This window comes from Pteropus vampyrus, unplaced genomic scaffold, assembly GCF_000151845.1.
Source record: "Pteropus vampyrus isolate Shadow unplaced genomic scaffold, Pvam_2.0 Scaffold348, whole genome shotgun sequence".
Lineage (NCBI taxonomy): Eukaryota > Metazoa > Chordata > Mammalia > Chiroptera > Pteropodidae > Pteropus > Pteropus vampyrus.
The window spans coordinates 1651782-1674753 of NW_011889129.1; the positions used below are offsets into that span (position 1 = coordinate 1651782).

Sequence of the window (22972 nt, forward strand, 5' to 3'; positions counted from 1 at the left end):
GTCCTTGAGACTAGCTCACTAATACCTCTCCCTCCCTCTCCCCTCCCTCCCTCTCTCTCTCTCTCTCTCTCTCTCTCTCTCTCTCACATACATTCTTACTCTCCCTCTCACTCTCTCCACCCCCTATTAATACTTTCTCTTTAGCTTTTCTTCTTCCCTTCCTTCTCCTTCTCCATCTCTTATTTTTATCTGATCCTGTATCCCTACCTGTCTCTCTTTCATGTCTACTTTCTTACTTCATTTTTTTTTAATTTTGAAAATCATTATTCTCTCTTCTCACCTCCTACCCTTTCTTCTTTCCTCTTCCCTCCTCTCTCTGCTTTTCCTTTTTTCTTTTCTTCTCTCTGTATGTGTGGCTCTGGGTCTGTTCTGTCTCTCTCCCTCCCTCTTAATGGCCTCTTTCTTCTTGGCTTGTCTCTCTTAATCTCTTTGTCTCTCTCTCATCCACTCAGTAACTCTCTGCCTCTCTCCAGGCTGCTTATTTACTGATCCTTTTTCACGGCCTTCCAGAGACAAGACCCAGGCCTACCAGAACACCTGCTAACATTCCCCCCATTCCCCACACATATAGTCTTCCCTTTGGCCCAAGGGTACTTGGTACTGGGACTTAAGAGGCAGGGATGTAATCAGACATCCTCTTGACCGCTGTTCCCTTCTGTCTTGACCAGTAGGAAGTAGAATAGCTGGTCCCAACCCTCCTGGACTTGGCAGGATCTGTTACTTACTAGGTCTGTGTTACAGTGTGTGCCGGAAAGGAGGGTTGGGCAGATCATTATGGAGTGAATGTGTTCACTAGTCTGTGCCCTGAGGAGAAATTAGGAACTTCTCAAGTGATTTCAAGACCAAAAGCAACTGGGAGAGAGGAGCTATGCACTCTTGGGGAATATCAGGACCATTCTGTGTCTCCTAGAGATTCATAGACAGATCTTAGAAAGCCACAGACTCTAAATCAGGATTGGTAAAGACTCAGCCCAGGAGACTGAGTAACAGTGAGCTGGGGTTTATTTAGAAGGATTTTCCTGGCCCCAGGGATTGGATGAGCTGTGCAAGGAGGCATCCTAGGAGCTGTGCTTGCTACAGGACTGCCGAGTTATTCCAGATTGACTCAGCTTTGGTGTTTCCATCTATCTTCAGGGGAGTAAGTTCAAGGGCCCCAGTGAAATCTATAGGTCTTCAGAGAAGGCTTGGGGTTGACTGGTCACCAGTCAGCCAGGGCTGGACAGAAGTGAATAGTCTGCTCTGTATGTAGCAGTGCCTTCTCCCCTAAACCTCAGAGGAAGAAGGGAAACGTAGGTTCACCGTCCCTCCTTATTTCCTCTGCTTCTCTCTGCCCCCAGCATTGGGGCTTTGGCCTGCAATCACAACTGCTATCCTGACGGCATTTCCTCCTTACTCTCATCCAGTTCCCAGTACGGCCTCCCCTCCTGTTTCCAGCGCCTCCAATGATCCAGTGGGATCCTACTCCATCAACGGGATACTGGGGATCCCTCGCTCCAATGGCGAGAAGAGGAAACGTGATGAAGGTAGGGAGGAGGGAAGAGGCTTGGCTTCCATGTGCATGCTTTGTCCTTGGACTCAGAGCTCCGGTTTCGGCCTGGCCTCGCAGCTGCTCTGCTATGAGATCAGTTTTAGTTGCAAAGCCCAGGTTCTCCCACTGCCCTGCTGGCTCCTGGAGAGAGGGAGGCAGGCTGCTGGTGAGGCCATCAGCTTCGCCATCTGCTCAGTAGCCCCGACTGCCTCACCTTCCACTGGGACTCACCCCCAGTATCCCTGTGGGGTGCCAGGAGGAGAAGCATGAACCATGTACCTTGGGAAGGTTTTGGAGGTTAGGGGACATCTGGTCTCTGACCCGAGGATGAAAGCCCAACATGCCTTGTCCTCCCCTGATTCCAACCCATCAGGAAATAGGGGAGCGATGTCATATGCAGCTGACCCTGGTGTCCTTCCTCTGTTACACATGGACACTGGCCCCATTAAAACCACTCAGGGAGCTGGACCGGGGATCACCTCTGTGCTCCCTCGTGGGAGGAGACAGCACTCAGGCTCTTCTCTGGCCTTCTGCTCATTCCCCTTAATACCTCAAGATGTAGCCAGCTGTTAGGCAGGGAGATAAAGAGAGAGGGGAATGAAGAGGAGGCGGAGAAGGTAAGGGAAGTGAGCAGATGAGTTTAGGAGATGTTGTTTTTCAAATGTGTGACATTAGAGGTCCCTGGATGGCCATCTGATTCTCTTCTGATGCATGAGGCCTGGGCAGAAGGCTGGCAGGCTCAGACAAACAGACACCAGTATCTGGAGCCTGCTTCCCGCCCCAATCTCATGGTCCCTGCTGGGGTGGCAGTACCTCCCGGTTTAGGGAGGGTGTATGATTTTAAGGGTGTATATCATGAAATTGAGTCCTCTAAAGATGAGCATAAAGGGGGTGACCATATATCCCATTAGCCCAGATGGTTCCAATTTATGCCTCATGTCTACGTCTTGACCAGTCAGCATCTCCTTTTTCTTTCAAAACTGTCCTGTTTAGACAATAAATCATATGGTCATCCCAAGCTTAGATAAGCCCTTGGCTGGGGCAGCTTTAGAGGGTGAGGAACAGAGAAAAGAAACGAAGCTGAGATTTCCCTGGGCCGAGGCTGAGGGAAAAGAGTGTGAGAGCCCTGGCCTCCGGCGGAAGGGACAGAGTGCGAGAGGCTCGGGTCTGGCAAGACAGCGATGACCTGGTGCTGGCCTCCTTCCAGAAGCCCTAATGGCCTCGTTTTACAGGGAAACAGCTTGTCTGGCTCTATTTCTCCTTCTTCCAAAATATTCAAACCCATTTGGCTGCCACGGCCTTTGCCACTCACTAAATTTCATTGTGGTTGTTTTGGCGGCAGCCCCTGATGGGCAGGGGAAGGCTGTGCAAAAGGCCCTAAGTCACAATTCCCCCTGGGAGTTTCCCACACTCAGGCCTTAGCTAAGCTTCCTGGCGCCCTGAATGGTTTGGAAGATTCTAACCTTAAACCATAAAGGTTTCTCCTTTAACCACCAACACTTGCATTTTTTAGAGTGGGAGCCGACCAGGAGGCCAGGGGAGGCCACAGAGTCCCCTCTTTCCTCTCCCCCATTAGTCTGAAGTTGGGGACAAGCATACCCTCTCCTTCTTGGGCTCCTATGGGCCATGAAAGGAGGCCAGGGGTAGGAAGGCACTGGCGTGAGGCTTTGGCCACCCCAGGTTGGGCCTGCCTGGCCCAGAACGGAGCGTTCTCCTCTCTGAGCAATTGATCACATCCATTGTTTAAAATCCATTCAACTCAGTGAACCTTTCCTGTGCATCAGTGACCAGAAAGGCTTGGTGATATAGGATCCCAAAGCAGAATGAGATATGATTCTTGTCCATAAGGAGCTTATAGTCTAGTGGGGCATGTAAAACATGTGAGCCCAGAAAGCAGAAAGGCCCATCAGATATCTGCGATGTGGTGGAGGTTTGGGCTGCAGGCCATGGGAGCTCATGGTGGGGAGGAAATAAACCCCAGGAAGAGCTCCTCTGTGAGGAGGAGCCTGAGGGATGGGCGAGGGGCATGTTCAAAAGCAATGGCAGTGTGAAATTCTATTTGATTGACCCAGTCTTGTGACCAGAAGGTATTGTGGTTACAAAATGCGGGGGCACTTTGGCTGGGATGAAAGAGCAGGAAGGCAAATCATAGAAAGTCAGGCTAAGCAGATGGGTTCGGGTCACAGGAGATCAGGCCAAGACCGGACCACATAAAGAATTTGGACTTTTTTCTGCAGTCACGAGTAGCCACTGAAAGTGTCTGAGCAGGAAGGCAGAAGGACAGGACTGGATTTGAAAAGACCATCCTCCAGCAAGGTGACAGTGATGGCTGCAGGGAAACCTCTCAGGAAGCAGTTGAAGTTTTCTAGATGAGGGACATTGGGGGCCTCTAAGTTTCCTCTTACTGCCTATAAGCTACCTTGCTAGCCAGGTAGCAAGAAGAATCAGAGGCCCTACTTCTTTGGGGGGGAGTGGGAGGGTTCTCTCGCACTGATTTCCCCTTTCATCGACCAACTGCAGACCAGATGGAGCTATCCTTTCCCTGGTAGAGGCCAGAGCCTATGAGGGAGGCCAGTTCTCTCTGACTTCTTGTCCCCACACCACACATACTTTACCCATGGGGCCCAGGTGGGAAGGGAGAGGAAAAGAAAGGCGAGAGAGAAGGCAGACCTTTCACAGCCCATCCTCCCCCTCCCCCACTCTGGGTGCCTCCAAGCAGCCAGGCCCAGTTTGCATTAGGGAGCAGCTCAGATGATTAAGAATAGGGGAGATAATTATGTGTCAAGATGATGTAGCCCAACTCTGCAGTCAGGCCAAGGTAGCACAGCAGCTGGCAAGCCCGTTGCAGGAGGCAACCTCGGGCATGGGCTGCACAGACATCCAGGTGTGTCCTTTAGCTACTAGGCCAGCACTGCAGGCAAAAAAGAAAACTGGCTTGGGGCGCTGAGGGGCACTAGGATGGGGACAGGTATACAGGCAAAGGACTAGACTTCAAGGGAATGGAGGAACACACCTCCCTCCAGGAAAACCTTGATCCCCTGCCAGGCTGGCCCTCCTTTGTTTGGCCCCATGTACTGTCCTATCTCTCTAGAAGTGTCATACCCCGAGGACAAGCTGTGAGCCTCTCAGTCCTCCAGGAAGTCACTCCCGCTCCTGCCTCTGGGTACAGTTCGGTCTATTCTTCAGCTCTAACAATGTCATGGTGGTGGGCATTAGCGAGGACAATCACTGCAGCGTGAGCTGGCGATATTGGAGACAATCTCAGCAGTAGTTATTGGTGTTCACAGTGATAATACCCAGAACATTATTGGCACTGGCACTCGGAATATGGACAGCGTTATTAGTATCTGCAGCAATCATATCTGTGGGGATATTAGTAAAGGGCTGATCAGCTGTGACTCTGGGGGAAAAGGAAACTGATAGTGACTGTGAGCCTGCTTGAGATGCCTTGTCACGCCTTGGTCTTTGAAAGGATGCAAGAATGCCCAGGCTTTCCTTTGAGAAATGTGCTAGTCAAGAAGCTTTGACCCACCCCACCTCGCCCCACCCCACCCCACCACCCGACCACCAAAAGTCCAGGAGCTCCCAGAATGAGACAAGGACACAGACAAGGGATAGATGACGTAGTTATGTCATGAAGCACACAGAAGAGTCTGAGAAGGTAGACCACCGTTCAGTACACTGCTAAAACCTTTACTTTTTTTGGCTATAATTATGGGTGGGTATATTAGGGTCCTTTGAAGGGACACTGCTTGCCTGAATGTTGCTTGCCCTGGCTTATGTGACTGGAAGATAGAGACGCTTGTGTTTTTTCAGGCTGAAAAACCAAAGTCCTTTGCCTTCACCCAAGTTGCTTTCAGCTGTGGCCCAAAGCACTGCCATCCATCGGTGTTGGTGAAACACAGAGCAATTATAAAACTTGTCCAGAAATCCAAATGAAGTCATATGGTCTGAATCTGTTATATGCAGGAGGGGAGGTGTGTTGGTCTCATCCTGTGGTGTGTGGAATTGCAGGGGGCTGTGATTTTGCATTCCATTAATTAGGTGCACAATGAGTTGTGCAGTTGAGTGATGCCAACGCAGTGCAGTTGTGCATTTGCAGGCAGGGCGGGTTGCACGGCTGCAAACGGCTGAATCCTGTCACTGCCTTTAATAGCTCCCTTCTGCTTTAGATGGAGCAGTAACTGGAAGAAGCAGTGTATTTCCTTAGTTTCCCTCCTAGAGATCCCCAAGTGTGCTGCTCAGGTTAGACTTGGAGCAAATGAGGGGATGAGGTTATGGAAATGAGCAGCACCTACCCTATCTAGGAGCCCTGGCTTCAGGCAAGAGAAGACTTCAGGCAAGAGAAGGCTACAGACCCCCACAAGGAAGGAGGATTTGGGTTAGGGGCCAGCAGGCAGTCCCTGGAGCGTGGCCCAGATTGACAGGGGGCCCAATAGGGAAGGGTGTGGGTTCTGGAGCCAGGCATAGCTGGGTTTGAACCCTAGTGCCTTGGGCAAGTCACTTAACCTTTATCAGCTCAGTCTTCTCTTCTGTAAAGTGGGGATGGTAACAGCACTCACTTTGAGGGGACCATGGGGAAGACTACGCAAGATCATGGGTATTGGGTGCTGAGCCAACTCTGTCTTGGCTGATGGGTTGCTGTGTGTCTACGGAGGAAGTCCTCACTAGCAAGTTCATGTTTTGAGGGGAAATGAAGTTGTGTTGGAAAGAAACTTATTTGGGCACAGGCTCCCTAACCTTGGTGCGGCCTCTTTTATGTAGGGCAGCCTAAGGAAGCTAATGCTGGGATAAGCTGACCTGGGTGGGCTCAGGGCGGTGGGGGACAGATGGCAACCTCCCATGTGATTGGGAGACCCTTTGTCCATCTCTGCTTACTCCAGTTGGGCCACATGTCTCTCTTAGCATCCGCAGGCATTTTAGTGTATGTGAATGAGACCCCCTTCTTCCCTAACACAGAGGCATGCCTCTGTCCACTGCTGTGCATTTCTGTTCCCATGTGCGAGTTTATTTATGTATGTTTGTTTATAGACACGTATGTAATTTCTTACGTGGTTCATGAAAACGTGGGCATGTGTGTGTTTTCCACCAGGCTACGATCTTTGGGTGAAAGGGAATGTGGAATGCCATGCATTGGGCAGGCAGGCTGTCTTCTGGGTAGTGTGTATACTTGAAGAGGTGATCAAATGTGAGCAGGTGCATGTCCACCAGTGCCAGTAAGCAGGGAGAACTCAAGCTAGGCCTGAGTGTGTTAGAGTCCATGGTCTCGAGGCACAGGCGTGAATATAGACCTTTGCCCAAAGGGCCCCGTAGGCATCACTGTGCATTCTGTTGGCAAATGGAGGGGTTATACTGAACCTATCTCCAGGGGTGGCCTGGGGCCCAAGGCGAGGGAGACTGAGGCTGGGAGTCCTTACACCCTCAGGCTGTGTGGGAGTTGCTACTCAGAACCCTCACAAGCCCTTCGAAGAGGAGCCTGGTCTCCCAATCTCGGGATCTTGCCCCCGTCTTCTACCTGCCTGTCTTTCGGGATCTCTCAGTGTCTGTCTGTCTCTCATTTGCTCCAGTCGAGGTATACACTGATCCTGCCCACATTAGAGGAGGTGGAGGTTTGCATCTGGTCTGGACTTTAAGAGGTATGGGGGCCAGAGGGAACATGGTGTGGGGGTCAGGGGACATAGCTGGGGGGTGGCGGTTAGAGACTACTCAGAGAGTGGGTTCCCAAGGGCCAACAAGCAGACAAGGAGGAGGTGGCTCAGGCTTTCCCTGGGAAACCAAGAGGCTAACAGTCTCAGGGCCTGGATCCCTTCTTCCACGGGCCACTGCTGGGTTTAGGGGCTGAGGCCTTGGTGGCCTGGAGGGTCAGGCACTCAGTGGTTGGGGGGCACTTTTTCCAGCCCTTGGAAAAACAAAGAGCAGATCGGGTAGTAAAACAAAAGCAAAGGAGACCTGGAAGCACCTGACAGCCCTAATTCATCACGGCCCAAGTTTTTTCCTGTGTTCCCATTATATTTGTTTGTAAAAGTGGAAATCAATTTTGAAGGTAATTTTCTGGAAAGAATGGAAGGGAGGTGGGAGGGCCGGATAAGGCAGAGATGGTAAAAGGAAAAATTTAGGCCAGGCACAGCCCAGGGGCAGCTCTTGGCAAGGTGAAAGAAAATTGCATATTCAATCTCCATCCATGAATCTCCCTCACTGCTGCCCGCCTCCTGCTTGAAAACAATGAAGGCTTTTTCTCAACGCTGGGCAGGGCCTCAGTATCAGCCTCACTTTAACTTCAGGGTCATTAATTCCCTGATTATTGAAGGAGAAGAGAGGGTTGCAGCATCGTCAATTCCAAAGGCACCCCCCATGTGATCAGGCTCTGGCTGGGGTACAGTGGGGGGCAGCCAGGGTGGGGCGAGGTGTTGTTTCAGAAGAGCAAAGGGGTGGGGAGGGAGGAAATGGGGAGCCAACTGGACTGGGGGGAAGGAAGCCAGGAGGAGGGTGAAAGAAGGCAGTCATTACTGCATACCTCTGTTGTGTTGTTATTGCAAATTAAAAGTAGCATGTTCCACTCCACAGCTATCTTTGGGGAGGGAGGGGCACCGAGGGAGGTGGGGGATCTTATCATTGCTTCTTCAGCAGACCAGCCGTGGTGTCACCGTGTGAGGTGACATTTGAATTTACAATTCCGCTGAGAAAAGCCATTAATTCACAAATTAACATTTCTCCCTCTCCCTCTCTCTTTAACACTCTCTCCCTCTCTCACATGGATGTGCAGGCAATTGAAAAGACAAAGGAAATAGCCTTAAGGAAGAGACTTTACTGCTAGTCTGTCTGTGCTGAGATTGCTCCCCCTGCTTCCAGATAGATAAACCAATTACCTGAGCAGCTCTGCTCCTGGCCGCCCGCGATCGCCTCCTTTTGTAGGCTGCCTCTATGGCTGGATTACACTCCCAGTATCTCATTAATGCAAACCAGGCATGCCCTGGTCACCAGTCTCTCTTCCTGGCTCTCCTTCTGGAGAGGTACCAGGAGGAGTGCTGGTTTCAGAAAAGGCAGGCAAGGAGGACCCAGGGGAGAAGAGAGGCTGCCACTGTCCGGCTGCCTGGCCCTGGGACTTTGGAGGAGGCTGATGGAGGAAGTCTGCAGGTGAGGGCTCCCTGGTAGGCTTGCATGGGCAGACAGAGGCAGACAGGAGCCAGAGCCTGACTCTCTCAGCATCTGTCCTCTGTGGCCTTTTGGTCCAGATGCAGGGGGCTGGCAGAAACAGAGAGGGATCTGAGCACTCCCTGCATGAGAAGAGCTTCGGAAAATTTCGCTGAGTACACATCATTTTATTGGGACAGGGTTCAGCTTGAAGGAGCTGGGAGGGGCGCTGGAAGGGCCCAGAAGACACAGTGAGGTTGCACTATGTTGAGTAAACAAAATGAGGTTGCACTGATTCTAGCACTTGGGCACAGCTATGTCTGTTCACCACCTAATGTACGCGTGCGCGCGCACACACACACACACACACACACACACAGCCGTTAGATTCCCTTTTTAGAGAATCCCCACCCAGGAGTGTGGACCTGGGGTGGAATGCCCTTGGATCTCAGAAGTGAGCTTACGTCATGAGCAGGAAATCACAGAGCCTCTTTCTGCTTTCGCTTTCCTCTGGGCCCTGGCCAGGCTCTGTAAGAAGGCATATTGGCAGAGGGAAGCTGAGCAGAGTTTGAGTTTCTCTAAGGAGAGATGCTCTGTGGATTATTGCTGGAATTATATGTTTCTACATGCATTATACTACCTGGCACAGGTGAGGTCATAGACTGCTTCTCAGGAAGCAGGTTCTATGAAAGTCCAGAAACCAAATCTAGAGGAAGGTATTCATCCATCTAGACAAGTGCCCGGGTTTAACTGCATTAACAAAGCTCAACCTGTGTTCATTTTCCAACAAATATTCAAACCTGGCTAATGTCCACTCCAGTCCAAGGAACAGCTAAGGTTCAAAGGTCAGCATTTGCCAAGACACCAAAAAAATCCACTTACGAACACACGTTCATTGTTATGATTATTCTTCCCAGTAACCTGAAATCAGACCATTCATACTGAGGGGAGAATTTTTCTATCTTAGTTGAATTATATGTTTTAGCCAAACTCTGGCCAATGTTGGCCATGAGCCTGTTGAACACTGACCGTGTCATTTTATGGAGGCAGGTGTAGGTTATGTCGATGTTTTATGAAGAACTTTACCCAAGGTAAATGGCCCCCTGGACTTACTTTTTTCTGTGGGGAAGGACCAGGGTTTAGCCATGGCAGTATGTAGCTGACTGGGTGCATGAATTTATACATAAGTCCCTGGGTTTATACCAGAGACTATGGCTAAATCATTAACTACCTACCTGAGGTTCTCAGCCAGTTCATGCCATTTTGGATAGAGTTATAATTGCTTGTTTGAGGAAATATGTTGTGATTTAGCACAAAAGAGTACTTTTTTCATAAAGTGCCAAAAAGATAGAATAGCTAGGTCGACCCCATGCCCCAGGAGAGAACATACAGATTTGCAGTAGAGTGGGCTGTCTATGTCCCTCCACCACCGGAAGTGGGGGTAGGTGTAGCAGAGTATTACGACTTTCTTGGCAAAGGCCTCAGGTCGTGCTCCCCGCCCTGTGTCTGTACACTCCTGTGCACCTGTATGTTCACCCATCTTGTCAGGCTATGTCTCCAGATCCTAGTCTTCCCTTGGAAACTACCTTCCAGCCCTGCAGGTAGGCATCATTCTCCCTCCCCCACCCAGCAAGGGCACCAAGCGAGAAATCCGCTGCCTCAGCGCTGCCCTTCTCCAAGCACAGGCTCTGGACAGGAGGGAGGAGCCAGGCGCTGAGGCTGTCCCCCAGTTCCCCAGGCCCTGCTGCTTGTGGGCTTACCTCCCTGGGCACCTCCTCTCCTATGGGCCAGTAGACCGCTGAGAAGGGCAGGGCCTTGGGGGACCCTCAGAAAAAGGGTTTGGAGAGACCCAGGATTATTGCCGCCTGCCAGAAGAATGGGTCCCATCAGCCTCCCTGACCACTGTGGCTGCACGAGGAGCCCTGGACCCCCTCTTCTGCCTGCTTCCCCAGGGCCATGGTAGCTGGAGGGCTTTCCAGGACCCTCCCCACTCTGCCCCATGGGGGCGAAAAGGCAAGGAGGGTTGGGGGAGGGTTGGGAGAGAGCTGGGAGACATCACGAGTCTCAGAGCTGAGTTGCAGCAGAGCCAGTAATTCAAACCATCCTGACCCTTCGGTGAACTCGAACCTGCTGACCTTGACAGCACCAGACAAGGGAGGCCTCACAAACCTCAACCTTTATGGAGGCCTTGCCTTTTCTCCCTTCCTTCTTTGGAGCCCTGTGGCCCAGCCTTCAGGTGTCTCCTAATTTGGCCATCCCCATGAAATGTCAGCATCCCTCCCTCCCCGAGGTGCCTGCTTGCCTGCCTCAAAGCACCCTTTGTGCTCATCTCCACCAGAGGCAAGTGCATGGGCATCTCACAGGGGTCCTTCCAGGGCTGGGCTGAGGCTTTCTCCTTTAAACAGAGCTGTGCACCTTGCCCGTTCTCCTTCTACCCCAGGCTTCACCTTTTTCAGGAGTACTGGCTATAGAGTGTGTGCACATGCATGCGTGCATGCGTGTGTGCGCATGTGTGTGTGTGTCTTGGGTATGCACAGGGGCCAAGATAAAATGTGATCGAGACAGAGTGGACAAGGGGAGGGAAGAAAAGCCTGAGGAAAGCTGCCCAGGAACCTGCATTAAAGTAAATGTAGTTTATGAAGTTTATGCTTTCCTCCCAGGGAGAGCTGGATTCCATCCAGCTGCCTCCCAGAGCCTGCCAAATGGCTCCTGAAGCAGAAAGTGCAGGCAGGAGCATGGGCAGGCCAGTGACAGAGGGAGAGACGCGTGTACGCACACACACGCGGACACACACGCACACACATCCCCTGCTCCCTCACCGGCTTATACAGCTCTCCCTAGGCCCCAGCAGACTTTGAAGACTGGAATGGAGGGATGCGGACGGTATGTTTGTTAGGAGTGTCTCCAGGAGCTTCCCTTTCCTTCCCTCTTCCCTCCCAACCCTGCCTCCATCTCATTTGGCAATACGGACACCTGGGTGAACTATTGGCATGGTAAGCTGGGCCGAGGGCAGTGTGGACCACTGAGACAACTAGCTTGTGGAAGCTGCTCTAGGTGAGGGGTAGTGTGGGTAGTCTTGGGGTGGCAGGTATGAGGTCTGGGTAGTAAAAGGGATCAGAATGAGGTCTGCCAGGAACCTGGCCTTTTCTGATGCTGGAGATCCATTTTTCTCTGGCACCTTGGTCAAAAGCAAGTAGGCACCTTGTAGCTAGTGAAGATAGCTGCTGGAATCTCTTAAGGAGAAACAATGAAAGACAGTATTTTCTTTTCTGGATATTCAAAAGAAATAAATGGTTGACAAGGTTAGGATATGAGAACTCTTAGAGGGACTTATAAATGAGCTGGAATATCTGTCCTTATATACTCTTCATGGGCACAAGCCCATGAAGTGGGCCAGGATCCTTGACTTTAGAGGAAAGAGTTGTGTGGAGGACAAGAATGACCAGAAAGGGCAGTGACATGTGGCAAAGGGCTTTGCTCCAGCCCGCCGGGTTGGCAACATCTGGTCTCTTGCCTCTGTGCTTCTGAGACACGTCTCCGCTGGGAACGGGCAGCGGGAGAACTCTATCTCCCACCTCTTCCTGGGAACTCCTTGTCCCTCTTTGAGTTCTGCCGGGAGCTGGGACAGAGGAGGACAACAGAGGTAGAGTCATCTGAAGGCAGAGAGTAGAGGGCAGAAGAGAATAGAAGAGGAAGTGAAGGAATGGCAGGTATTACCAACTGCGGAGGCTCCTCTGGGAGACCAGGAGACGCTAGGCATGGAGAGCAGCAGAAACTGCCCAAGGATGGCTTTCGCCCTTTATCTCCTCTTCTCTCTCCCTTCCCCTCCCTCCCTTCCCCTCCTTATCCCTTCCCTCTTCCCTGCACACATCTTTATTGGTTCTGGTAATAGCGTTGATTTGCATGTCAGGCAAAGCCTTGCTACACACACAGAAAGAAAACCCCAGCCTTGGCGGCGTGGCAGTGTCAGCTCTCGCTGTTGTTCGACAGTGTAAAATTAAATTAATAAAGCCCCCAACACAGGAAAACATAACAGGAAATTAATGGCCTTTACTGTCGCTCTGATGCAGTCATTTGCAACCCTGCTTTCCGCACCAAAGACTTCATAAATGCAAGCAGTTTCTCTAAACAAGCATACTTAGAGCGGCCTGGTATGTAATTTTTCCGCCTTGCTTGTGTCCTCTGAGCTAACAAAGCCCCCTTCTCTTCTGGCTCCAGAGTGGTTTCTAACTGGTTCTGGCCCCAGCTGGAGTCCAGCACCAGGCAGAAGGTCCCAGCCCCCCGCACCGAGAGCCCAGAGAGAGCCGAAGGAGGACTCAGGTCCCACACAGAAAGACACTCAGCCAGCCCTCCTTCCCCACAGGCGGCCAGTGAGCCTGGAGCCCCAGCCTCTGCCAGCAGGCCAGAGGGAAGGCAGTAACGCATGCTTTCAGGCAGGAAAGTCAACAGTCTGGGGAATTCACTCAAACCCACCCGAAACTCATTCCTCCCTTTTCTCCGTGCATCTGTTTTCTTTCCACTACCTGTTTGCTCCCTTCCTGTGGTGCGGCCTCTGGCCTCCCCTCCCCCTCCCCCTCCGTACTTGCTCATCCTCCTTGTACTCCTTCCAGTATGAGTTGCACACACCCGGGCTGGCTGTGTTGGCGGTGGGTGCCCATGCCTTTCTTTCTTACAGGTAACCGAGGCATTTGCAGCGGCAGGTGGGGGGTGGGGAGGTGTTAACATTCAAAATGGGGAAAGTAACTGTACTGGTATAATTGTCTGGAGGTCTAGGGCTCTTCCATCTCTCCCTCTTCTCTACTGGTTGGTTAGGAAATATGAGAGCCCGAAATAATCATTCAAGCCATCCCTCTGTCCTCAGGCAGATTTCCTATAACCCTTTCAGACTGCTGAGAGTCTGTGATCTTGTTCTGGCATGTACGTAGGTGACGTATTAAGAAAACTTACACTTACCTCTCTGGGGAATCTTTGTATCAATATGGGCCCCATTGTCCACTGTGTTGGGAAGTATGAGAGGAGCTAAGAATCAAGACATGGATCTCAAGGAACCTGAAGTCTATTGGGGGGCAGCACACCCGATGATAAGCTGTTAGCTAAATGCTGAACCGTGTCACTGAGTGTTTTCTAGGAATCCAGGGAAGTAGCCAGAAGAGCAAGAAAGAAACAAGACTTGAGCCTGGGGGTGGCCAGATTCAGGGAGACTATCTCCAGGGACACCTTCCATGTGGAGGGAGGCCATTGGCTGGGCTGAGAGTGGTGTCAAGGCAGAGTCTCAGATTCTTAAAGATCATCTGGTCTTATTTGGCACTCACGTAGAACTGTCCCCTCCAGCAGTTCCACCTGGCAGGCCGCAGCCCCTGCCTAGACACAGGACATAGACGGACAGTTGTCACTGTTAGAATCCCATCTCCACTCCTTACTTGTTATGGGACCTTTGGCTAATTACGTAATCTCTCTGAATCTCAATTTCCGCATCTTTAAAATAACGACATTAACCACATAGAGTGGTGTAAAGATCTCCATTGGACACCATCTCTTCTCTCCCTCTCTCCCTCCCTTCCTTCCATTCATTTCAACTGACTTACTGAGTGCCTGTAAAAACACTGAGCTGAGCCCTGGGTGGATTTCAGTTTCTCACATGATGTAGTCCTTGCACTTGAGGGAGGTTTCTCACCATCCTGGTCACCCATCTTTGAATTCATTCTTGGCGGTTAAAGTCCCTCTTAAATAAACGCTACACTCTAGAGACAGTCTAGCCAATGCCAAGTACAGTAGAACCATTGCCACTTTTCATCTACATCCATAATGTAGCCTCAGGTTATGTTTGATTTTTTTTAGCAGCCATGCCAGACTCAAGCTCATATTGAGTTCATGGTCAACTAAAATTTTGAGATCTTTTTTCACATCAGTTGCTATCAAGCCAGGTCTATCCCATTCTGCACCTGTGTAATTGATTTTTCTAAACCTAAACATAGGGCATTCAATTTATCCCTGTTGAATTTCATTTTGTTTGTCTGGGCTCTTAATTCCACCTGATTAAGAACATAGGATGTCTTCTATATCATCATCCTAGTAGTTTTTAAACAGTTATTTTTCTTTAAAATAAAGGAGAGTCACATGGCTCACCAGTGGAGACCTCCCTCCTGTTTGTGATAGATGAATACTTTAAGAATTACTGAGTCCAGCAGCCATAACCATTTCACTTTTCTTCATCTTCTCCATAAAGTTAGGAAGGAGATTCTTTGTGAAATATTAACATTCACCACATTCACAACATTTCTTTAATCAATCAATAAAAATCCAATTTAAGTTGATGTGGAGATTGAGTGCCTGCTGTGTATGAAGCACTGCAGGACTGATTTACAAAGGTAAATAGGACATAATCCTTAACCTCAAGAAGCTTCTACTCTATCTAAGGAGATAGAGGTACACACCATTATACAAGTAGAATGCGATAGGTGCTATGATCAAGGTTTGAAGTGCTATGATAAATGTTTAAAAAAAGAGGGAGGCACTTGCTTCCAACCAGGGCACTTAAGGGCATCTCAGTGGGGATGGCACTTGATCTAAGCACTGATATCTAATTAGTCTGCCACAGCTTATCCTTGGTGAGTGCACACAGGCTCCAGGTTATCACCATTTTCCTTTCTAGTGCCCACAAATTAACTCTAACAATGCCGTCCAAAAGATGTCCAGACCCTAATATTAAATTTATTAGAGTGTTATTTGCATAAGCTTACCTTTCCCTCCACCCCTGCTCCCTTTTTTTTTGCAAGGCAGGATGTTATTGAGCTTTGTCATTACTTCACCTTTTCATTGTGACTTCTTAAGGGTTATCAACAAAAACTTCAGGATCCTATATATACTATTTCTCCCAGGGTTCTGCTATATGAATTATCTGAACCTGGGAGAGTGAACTCAAAGCAAAATAGTTAAAGAGTATCTGCCTGGCCCCTCCCTGACCTGGACAACTCCTGCAGTTCCCATTTCGACGATCCTTTCCTTTGGCGGAGAAGACAAAGGCAAGCCGGAGGTAGAGAAGTTCTGCCTTCTCTCTTTTCTCTCAGCGTTACATCCTCTTCCCTGGCGCTGAGACTAAACCTGCCTTTGTTTTTGTTCTTTCTCCAAACATAGCTACCAAGACTCTCTTTTTTTGTCGTCTCAGCTAGTTCTGAGCTTTTGTCTTCCTGACAGGCTCATGCTACTCTCATACTCATCCTTGGTTGTGGTCCCCTCCTTCTATCCGTTGTGTGTCCTTTACAACAGGAAAAAAATAACTTTTGTCTGATAATAAGTACAATATATGTTCATTGTTGAATATCTGGAAGATACAGTAAACAATTTTTTTAAATCGCCCATAATTTCATCACCAAAAGGGAACCACTGTTGGAATTTGATATATTCTTTTAGTCTTTTTTTTTCTGTGCATGTATAATTTTATATATAGAATTTTTATCAAAATTGGAATGATATTGTATATACAGCTTGTCTTGCTATTTTCACTTAACATTATATAGATCTGTTTTCACATATCATTAAATATTCTTTAAAAACATGATTTTTTAATGGTCGCATAATCTTCCACTGTTCAGTGTACATGTCCTTTTAAAATCTAGGCTCATCATATTTTAAAGCTTATCTGTGTGCAACAACAATGATTTTCCTTAAATGTCCTTCTCTGTTCACCCCTCCTCCCTCCCTTTACTTTGTCAGGTTGATTCTTTGAGCTTGCAGAGGCAGAATTTCATTTTTAGAGCATCCTATCTTTATGGACTTATGTTCCCTTCTAGAATCTCTTGCCATGGGATCACACGACCATTCTTTTCCTCAACACATAGCAGTTTGCTTTCTTCAAGTCAGATTCTGTCCAATGCCCCCATCCTTTGCTACTGTCAACTCTATATATGGTTGCTTTCTCCCCAGATCCCCATTACTTCCCTTTTATCAGTTTTTCTTTCTTGGTCAAAATTAAACAACTTGGAATAATGGAAAGGGCTCTGGGCTGAGAACCTCAGTTCCCATCCTAACGATGACTAGCTGTGTGACATGGGACAATTACTTAACCTTTCCGAACCTCTGTTTTTTTAATCTCTAAGAGGCAGTGGAATTAAATGATCTCGATACTTTCCAGCTGTAAAATGTGATGACACTGAATCCAGAGTAGCAATTTTCCTACATTGCTTCTTTTTCCTTCTAAAAGGAAAAATGTTGAGCAAGGCAAGTTAAGAATTAATCATCCTTTGCTTTTGGAATTCTATTCGACAAACCAGCCAACATTTTTTATCACCTACTATGTGTCAGGCCCAATGCTAGGCTTATTAAAGTGAAAAAGATGGTTCCCTGCCTTCAAAATGGGGATAATAATCGAAGCTCCCTACTTAAGTTCTGGTGAAAATTAAATGAGTTAATATATGTAAAATTCTTAGATGGGTGCTTAATATATAGTAAGGACTTAACATTAGCTGCTGTTATTGTAAGGATTAAATCAGCAGATTACGACGTTAAGCAGAGTATCTGGCATCATAATAGGAACTGGATCGATTTTTGTTATTATTATTATTTCTACAATAGAGGTTTGGAACACAGAGAAAGGAGAAATTAATACTGCTGAGGGAGGAGCTAGCAACCCTCTGGTGTCCATCTGAGGAAACTCAGTCCAGAAAAGCTCAAGAGACTTAGCCAAGGTCATATAGCACACGAGCAACAAAACTAGGATTTCAACCCCGGAGATGTTACTACCAGTTCAGTTAGTGCCCACAGAGGCACAGCAGGACATTTCATGACACTGCCCCGCACCTCCATTTTTCACCTTATCATGAACTCATTGATTGCTTAGGGTTCCTGGCCAGGGCAGTCTCACAGAATGTCCGGTTTAAGGGTGGGAGGCAATGGGGATTGTCACCTCAGCGCCTTGGACAAAGAAGCGCGGTCTCCAGCCCAGCCCTTTCCAGGCACATTGCTGCACTTACTTTTCTCCTCTCTCCTCCAGTTCCCACCTATTTCTCCTTTTCGCCCTGCTTCCCCTCATCCTCTCTGCCTCACTCTTTCCTCCACCACCCCTTTTCCTGTCTCCTGCCCTTCTGTCCTCATTCCCTCACACTCCTTCCCTTTCTTGTCTCCTTCCCTCTCCTCCTTTCCCCCTCCCCTCCCCATTCCATTAATCCTTACTCTCCTCCCAGTCTAGGAAGCAGCCCCATTCCTGGTCCCAAAACTCACCCCCTGTTCTCAATCAAATGGGAGGGCCAGAGTGGCAGCCCAGACCTCCTCTGTCCTGCCGTGGGGGTGGGGCTGGGGCTGCACAGGCGGGCTGCCCTGAATGACAAGCGGCGATATTGATCGCATTCTGAACTCAGCCCAGCCGATAGAAGGTAATTAATGACTCCATTTGCCTCAGTACCAAGGAGAACAATTGAGTTTGAAACTGCAACAACTGGCAGCTGGGGAAACTGGGGGGCGGCCTGGGGGTGTAACCCTCAGAGCAGGGAAGTGGTGTTAGAGGAGCTAAGGCAGAGAGAGAGAGTGGGCAGAGGCCATAGGTCAGAATGGTATGGAGCAAAGGTTTGCACAGAGCCCCCACTCCCAACCACAGCCGACCCCTCCTGCGCTCCCCAGCCCCCTGAGGCCTGAAGCCCATCACCTACTGTTCCTACTTCCTCCACACTTTTCTTTTTTCTTCTAGTATCACTTTTTCAGGTCATTTTCTGTCTTTGGATGAAATAAGACTTACTTCCTGTCAGCTGTGTGATCTTGCACATGCTTGTAACTCCCCCCCGAGCTTGTTCTTTTTTTGTCAAATTAAACTAATGGTATCTCTTTTGCATGTGTTCTGCAAGGATTAGAGAAATTGTGTATAAAGCACCTTGAGCCTGCTTAGTACATAGTTAGTGCTCAGTAAATGATGACGATGACAATATTTGATAAAGAAGGCAAATTTGATAGAGTAGAGACTGCTTTGGAGTCAGACATCCCTGAGTTCAAATATTTAGCCTTTACTACTTACCATTTTGATGATATTGAACAAATAATGTTGCCTCTCATATGAAAAATGAGAATAATAATAATAATTACCTTGTAAAGTTGAATGTATTTAATGAGGGTATACAAAAGCCTTAATATTGTCAGTTTCCCCATAGCCACATAGGTATTTGTATTTGGGATTAGAAAACCGTAGTTAGTACAGCTTTTTTTACTATACTTTTAAAAAGTCCCCTCAAATGCCTAATTCCTACTTTCTGGGATTTGGTGGCAGGCTCCCATCTTAGTGGCAGGTTCATCCCATCTTGATTTTGTAGACTTTGATAACCTTGGCATTTTCTGACCAAGGAAATGGCATTATTTCATTCTGTCTGTTACCATCACTCCTACTTACCTTTTGATCAGTGCATGAGAATTTCTCTTGTCCCTTGCAGTGACGACTTTGGGAATTGGGGTAGAATGTCCACACATGAGGAGGACAGAACACTTCTATTTTGTTTCTTGTCCCTAGCCCTCATCCCTTAGACATGGTATTCAGTGACTTTCTCTCCTTTTCAAGCTGCGGAACTTTGCTGGACAACCTTATTCATGATTGGCCAGAGAGAGGATTCTGGTCTGGGGTCAGAGAGGTAGCACAAAGAGCTCTGCTCCAGAGAAGCCTAGGAATAGATGGGGAATGACAAGGCTAAGTGAATGAGGAGATCAGATCTTTTTATTAAGGAGTAAGAGACATTTTTTATTAATGATTCTATAAGTGGTACATGGTTTTTTGTTTTTTTGTTTGTTTTTTGTTTTGTTTTTGTACAAAGCCTGGATGATATGGAAAAACTTAGATGAGAGGAAAATACTTTGCTCATGATCAGGAAGTAACCACCATTATCATTTGGGTGGCTCTCCTGCCAGTCAAGATGATCTTTGGTTTTGCAGCTTTCTTTGTTTGCATGGAGATTGGGGCCCCACTGCCAGAGCCTATGCTCAGGACGTTGGCTGGGCAGGCAGCTGCTGCTGCTCATTGATTCAGTTCACAGCTGATTACAGGGTACCTTCCCTGTGCCAGGCTCACTGGTGGATATGCCATTGAAATAGCCACTTAACCTGTAGCTCATTTACTCCAAGCCTCAGTTTCCTTACCAGTAAAAAGGGGATGATAATCCCCACCCAAATAACCTGAGGTCTTTGAAAGTTTTTTGTTAACTGCTAAACAAATATGAAGCCTTTGTTCTCCTTGAAAGAATAACATACATCAAAGTTTTAATTCAGCAGTTTGTTTAAACTATTTATATCTGCCTCATTCCACATTGTAGTGGAAAAAGCTCCTAGAATGGGCTCCAGTCCTTAGAGTCTACTACCTAGTTGTATGACCTTGAACTTGTTACTTCTCCTCCACCTCCCACCCCACTAGTTTTCATTACTATAAAACGAGGACTTTGGACCAGGTGTTGGATCTGGGCACAGTCAGTTCAGGGGCTGTAGCCTCAGTATAGGGAGGCTACAAGTCAGAGAAGTGAGGATGCTGGGAGAGAAACTACGTCCTGGACGGGGCCAACTGGCCCTCAGCTGGGCCCCTGGGTTTGGCACCCAGATGGCAGAGTGAGACAATGTAGAGGGCAGGCTCTGGAATCATACAGACCTGAATTCAAACCCTGACTCATTTACCAGCTGCGTGGCCTTGGATAAGCCACTTAATCTCTCTTGGCCTCAGTTTCCTTATCTTTAAAATAGGAATCTCAGAATTTACCTCCCAGAGCTGTTGGGGGTGGAATTAAATGAGCTGTATAAAGTACAGCAATGGCATGTAATAAGCTCTCAGTACTATGAACTGCTAATGGATGGTGGCTTGGGCAGGGGACAACAGGAGAACAGGGCTGAATCTTCCATATGGAGACCGACTAGCACACAGTTCCTTCCTTGCTCTGTGGAGTCTTACTAAAACTACAGCAACCACGCTCTCCAACCTCAGTCTAAAAACGTGGCTTAGAGTGGGAAAGGATATTGGAAATCAGAATTTTTCCAGAAAGCCCAGGACATATGGCTACCATACTCCAGCCTTCTTCTTGGAACTTGACAAGGGGTGAGCTGCTTATCCTATCCAGGTGAAGGCCAAGAGCCTCCTCCTATCATTTAGGAAAGGTCTTCTCTGGAACCAGCTCCCACCATGAGCAAATAGACCCATTTTATCCCAACCCTCCTCTCCGTCACTGGAGCTTTGGTGTGGGGAAGCCAATGCAGAAGCTGTCTGGGCCCCTCTCCCATCTGCTTTGGATGGCAGTTCCGCAGCTCCAAGGTTAAGTTCTGCTCTTAACTGGGAACATGATGTTCTTTGTCCCTTGAGTAGAGGCACTGTGGGTGGACAGGCTGGTATTGATGAGATCAGGAAGGGCCTCCAGTGGACCAGAGTTGATGCTGCCAGAAGCTAACAAGCAATGGGCATGAGTGAAGAGGAGCTTAAGTCTACCCAGGCGCCTGCTGGGTCTTTCTACAGCCTCAGATAGCTAAGGAGGGATGCGTGAGACTAGCCTGACAAGTGACTGGGTGTCCTGGGGTACCAAGTCAGTCAGGTGGCCAGTCCAGAGACCTCCTGCCAGGGGTCTGGCTTTGAATGCTCCCCAGGAGAGCCTCATTCTCTCATTCAATCATTCATTGAGTACCAACTGTGTACCCAGCTCCACGCCTGGCACTAGAGCTCCAGAGATGCATCGGTCATGGTTCCTGCCCACAAGGAGCTCACAAGGGGAAAGATGCCATCTAATTACTCACACACTTTCCTTCCCTGTTTGCTCTGAAGCCTAGATTACGTCCTGCTTCTACCTCCTCCTCTGTGTTAGCCCAGCTCTGCTGAAAAGCTCTTCAGTATCTAGAGCTAGCAGTGGTGTCACAGCCTAGGTTTACCCTCTTTCTTGCTGTCGCCTCTGAGATTCTACCCGTGGGAAATGCCACTCTGCACGCTCCATCGTCCTGAGGAGGTCTCTCCAAGCGGTCAGCGCTGACAACCTCTTCCTTTTCTGTTTTCTGTTCTTTTCTTCCATGTTCTCTTGTCTTTCTCTGCTCTTCGTCTACTCTCTTCTCCTTATCCTCCTCCACCCACTACCCTGCAAAACCACTCCCATCCAGGCTCTGGGCTGCCCTCCTCAACCGGATACCCAGACTTCCCGGGAAGCAGAGCCAGCTTGTTTAATGCCTGTGGCAAGTGCCCTCATTGCAGGCAGAGCTGCCCTAGGCTCCTAGCATGGGACTCTTCCCTCTATTCCTCTCTCCTTCTGTCCTTCCTCAGGCATCTCTAGCTGAAGGAAGGGTGCCCCCCACCCCATCCTCTGGAGAGAGTATAGGACAGCCTAGGGGTCCTTTGGCTGATTTGGGAGGGCTGCCTGCCTGCCCCCCACCAATCATGCCACTGTCCTCTCCCTGCCCCTGGGGTCCTCCTCCCTGTTCCTCCAGAACTTTCTTTGTGCTCCTTCACCATGCATCATTACTGCTGCCTTTGCCACCTCCTCATCGCCTTCCTTCTCCTTCGGGAGTTTCCTTAGGCCTCCTGCAGCCTCTCTTGGGGGCTCTCTGCATGCTTTCATCACACCGGTTTGCTTTGCTGCTCCTCTGGCACCTTCTTTCTCTTCTCCTCTCCCACCCCATTCCTTCTCCTCTTCTTCCCTTTCCCCGCCTCCCACTGCCACCTCTTCCAGTAGCAGCCTTCCTTTTGCCTCCCCTTCCTCCCTCCCCCTTTCTCTCCATTGCCGCCTCCCTAACCCGTCTTATCACCAGGGCCTGCGTCTACAAAAAAAATAAATAAATAAAAAGGTCAGTGAGTGGAGGGAGCAGCAATAACCCCTAAAACAGTACTATCAGTGGAACATGATTGATCAATTGAATTCCATAGCGGCTGAAAAATGTGGGATTAAGTAGTGTATTATACGCACAATGAGTTGAGGCATGATGTTCATTTCAAGTTCATTTCGCCGGCCTCTGCCACCAGATCAGGCAATCAATAGGGGCAGCAGATATCATATATCACCTCTCTGCGGGCTGGGGAGAGAGCACCATAATCTCTCGCAAATTTAGAGTGACAGATTTGTCAAGATCTGAAGGGCCCCTGAATAAATGAAGGAAAAGAGATTCCTCCAGCCAGTGACCTGAGGACAAAGCTTCAGTTCAGCCCCTACACACACACACACACACACACACACACACACACACACACACACACACGGGCTGAGCCAAGCCACACACGGACATATATACAAACCTACATAGATGCATGGCATGAGTCTCACCACACATATGCACACACCTGTGCACATATATATGTGTGTGAGCACACGCACATAGGCGAGTGCACACTGTGCA

At 48.8% G+C, this 22972-nt stretch overlaps 1 protein-coding gene across 1 annotated transcript in view; it reads left to right on the plus strand.

Annotated features, from left to right (window-relative positions):
* The window catches only part of LOC105304668 (paired box protein Pax-2), a 52044-nt gene that overhangs the window by 3628 nt on the left and 25444 nt on the right, over positions 1 to 22972 (plus strand). The window contains exons 2-3 of the mRNA XM_023522537.1: positions 1275 to 1523; positions 7096 to 7164. Coding sequence (XP_023378305.1) covers positions 1275 to 1523; positions 7096 to 7164 — 318 coding nt within the window. The remainder of the gene's footprint in view (positions 1 to 1274; positions 1524 to 7095; positions 7165 to 22972) is intronic.